General features: G+C 47.1%; 1 protein-coding gene across 1 annotated transcript in view; it reads left to right on the forward strand.

Moving 5' to 3' along the window:
• Window positions 1–561, forward strand: part of IFT172 (intraflagellar transport 172) — a gene marked incomplete in the record, with an annotated part of 97,426 nt that extends 96,865 nt beyond the window's left edge. The window contains 1 exon segment of the mRNA XM_034780556.1: window positions 229–561. Coding sequence (XP_034636447.1) covers window positions 229–561 — 333 coding nt within the window.
• Window positions 562–3,197: the final 2,636 nt, after the last annotated feature.

Below are 3,197 nucleotides of genomic sequence, written 5' to 3' on the forward strand. Positions count from 1 at the left end.
TCTCTGGTACTCAGACACTGGGCACTGGGGATCTGGGCAGGGATCTCCGGGACTCAGACACTGGGCGTTGGGGATCTGGGCAGGGATCTCTGGGACTCAGACATTGGGCGTTGGGGATCTGGGCAGGGATCTCCGGGACTCAGACACTGGGCACTGGGGATCTGGACTGGGTCACTGTTTCTCATACGTGTTGGCTCCGGGTGGCTCTCAAGGCATCTTTGCCCTCAGGATGTGGTGGCGGCCAAGCTCTCCATCTCCCTGCTGCGCCACACCGAGCTCATCCCCGCAGACAAGGCCTTTTATGAAGCTGGCACAGCAGCCAAGGTAAGAGGCAGCCTGATATGCAGGAGCCAGTGGCAGCAGGGCCTGGTCACCTGGCTCCCATGGGCTCTCTGTCTGCAGTGGGGGAGTGGGTCCTTCTCTGGCAGCTTTCCCTCCGTCCCTCCCTCCCTCCCTCCCTCCATCCATCCTGCCCCCACCATCCACCAGCCCCTCGGCAAATGTGGCTGCAAATGCCCCTCCTCGGGGGTTCTCCATGAGCACGTATCCTGTGGGGCATGAGGAGAGGGTGACGGGCCTGGCAGGGGAGTGGGTGTCCTCAGATTGGGGAGGGTGGGAGGGTTAGGGAGAGAGGGATGGGCATGGGGCCCTGGGGGTCAGCGATTCCCCCTTGTTGCATTCCTGGCCCCCACCCCAATTGGGGAGACCGGGAGGATCTGACCAGGAAAGCTGCCCTCCTGTGCCACCTAGGGTCCTTAATTATCTTGACCAGTCCTTGTCCTGGACCTCCTCTGCCATCACCACCTCCTCTGCTATCGTCCCTCCAGCTTCCCCCCTCCTCCGCAGACTGTGCAGGGAGGGTGTGATGGGAGGTGAGCCAGAGACTGTCAGTGGGGCTTGGGGCACTGGTGTCATCCCGCCAGCCACAGGCTGCGTCTCACGCTCTACCTGCCCCCGGTGGCCCCTGCAGGCGCACTCCAGTACCGGGGGAGGTGTGTGTGTGTGTGTGTGTGTGTGTGTGTGTGTGTGTGAACATAAGCCTCCTGTCTGCCCCTCACTGCACAGCCAGTGCGTGACCCACCGGGGCAGTGGAGACGAACGCCCCACATTCGCTGTGTTCATCAGATCGGACTGGTGGTGCGTGACACGTGGGCTCATGCACACACTCATAAAATACGCTCGTGCTGGCAAAACTCCCAGGCTTCAGGCTGAAATAGTGATTTTGTAAATACACTTAACACTGGTGTACAATTTTTGAGAAGTCGTCTGCTTCAGAGATAAAATGTGCTATTTATTATGTATTTTGATGTGCTGAATTCAAATATGACAATTAAAACAACTGATTGGCTACTGTTTCTAAGATATTTAAGTTTTTACATTTTATGTCTATGTATATTGTATAGATAGTAGAGTTTTAATCATAAATTGTAAACCTAGGTCTTTTCATGTGTTTATGGTTGCTTTACATGATAATATTTCACCTGTCCTATTTATGTAACACTTTAAAAATCAGCAAAAGGGTTACCGTATTTTCCAGCGTATAAGACGACTGGGCATATAAGATGACCCCCCAACTTTTCCAGTTAAAATATAGTTTGGGATATACTCGCCGTATAAGACTACCCCTCTTCCAACGCACACCAAATAAAAATTAAAAAAACATCAGATTTGATTTCAATATGGTAATTTTAATTCAAATGCTTATGACATGCAGGTACTTAGCAGGAAAACTGTCACTTATAAACATAAGGCTGTTTGTCATCAAACATGTAAACATAAAACAGTGCAAGTGGATTAAACTTTTCCTGATTCACTCTAAAGCTGAAAGGAAGGATAAGACAATAAACCCATGGGAGCTGCCATGCTGTTCGTTTTCTAAGCTGTCAACCAAACTGGAACTGATGATGATAGGAGGAAGATAACAAACAATAGAGAGAGAGCAAGTGTCGGGCAAGTCCCTGGCGAGTTAGCAATGCCCATCATAACTGCAAGCTATGGTATTTTTACAGGTTTTGCTGGCATGACAGTTTCCCTTTAAAAGCCTTCAAAATCCTCCTGTTCGTCATCTGATATCATAAGTACATCAATGACATCTTGTGATACATTAGTAAGGCAGTCATCGTATGGATCGAATTCCGTATCAGATGGTGTGGTCTCAGCTTCGGCTTCCTCTTCATCTTGCCACAAGTAGTCGTCCTCCATACCATCTAATGAATTTGATATGCCACACTTCTTGAAAGACTTGATTACTGTTTCTGCATCAATATCATTCCAGGCTTTTATGACAAACTTGCACAAAACATCCAACTGTGGAGCACGCATGTTTCCTCCTTTTGTGAATGACTTTTCGCCGCTAACCATCCATTCATTCCACTGTTCTCGAATGCGATCTTTAAATGGCTTGTTTAGGCACACATCCAGTGGCTGTACCAACGATGTCAATCCTGCAGGAATAACTGCCGCATCTGTGTTTAGTCTTGCAAGCCTTTGCTTGGTGCTGGGAGTTAAATGAGCCCTGAACATATCCCACACCAGTAGACTACATTTTTGAATAAGTCCACCTGGTCGCCTGCTCCATACATTATCAAGCCATAGCTTTACCCCTTCTTCATCCATCCAGCCTTTTTCATTCACATGTACAAAACAACCAACAGGGAACTTGAATTTCGGCATTGTTTTTCTTTTAAAAATAATCATTGGTCTCAGTTTGGCGCCATCAGCTGTGCATCCTAGTACCACTGTAAAACTGGACTTCTCATGTCCTGTTGTTTTAATTAAAATTGTTTTTTCACCTTTTTGATGGATAGTTTTATTTCCAACCATATCAAAATTCATTGGAGTTTCATCCATATTTCCAATACTACTTAACACATAGCCATGTTTAGTGCACTGTTGTATTACGTATCGATGGAAACTATTTACTTTGCTATCAAGATGTGCAGGTAATTTTTGGGCAATTTTCGTCTTTTGCCTCAGTACCATATTATGCCTTCCCATGAATCTAGTACACCAGGATACAGTGGCCTTAAATCTGTTGCTGTGATCTGGGTTAGATTTGGCCCACTGAAGTGCAAACAAACGTATTTTATTTCGTGTCACTACATAACCGTTTTGGCAATGCTCATTCACCATGTCTGCTACATGTTTTTCGAGTTCTGGCCAATGTGGGGTACCTCTTCTTAATGCACACTTACCCC

This window comes from Trachemys scripta, chromosome 9, assembly GCF_013100865.1.
Source record: "Trachemys scripta elegans isolate TJP31775 chromosome 9, CAS_Tse_1.0, whole genome shotgun sequence".
NCBI lineage: Eukaryota > Metazoa > Chordata > Testudines > Emydidae > Trachemys > Trachemys scripta.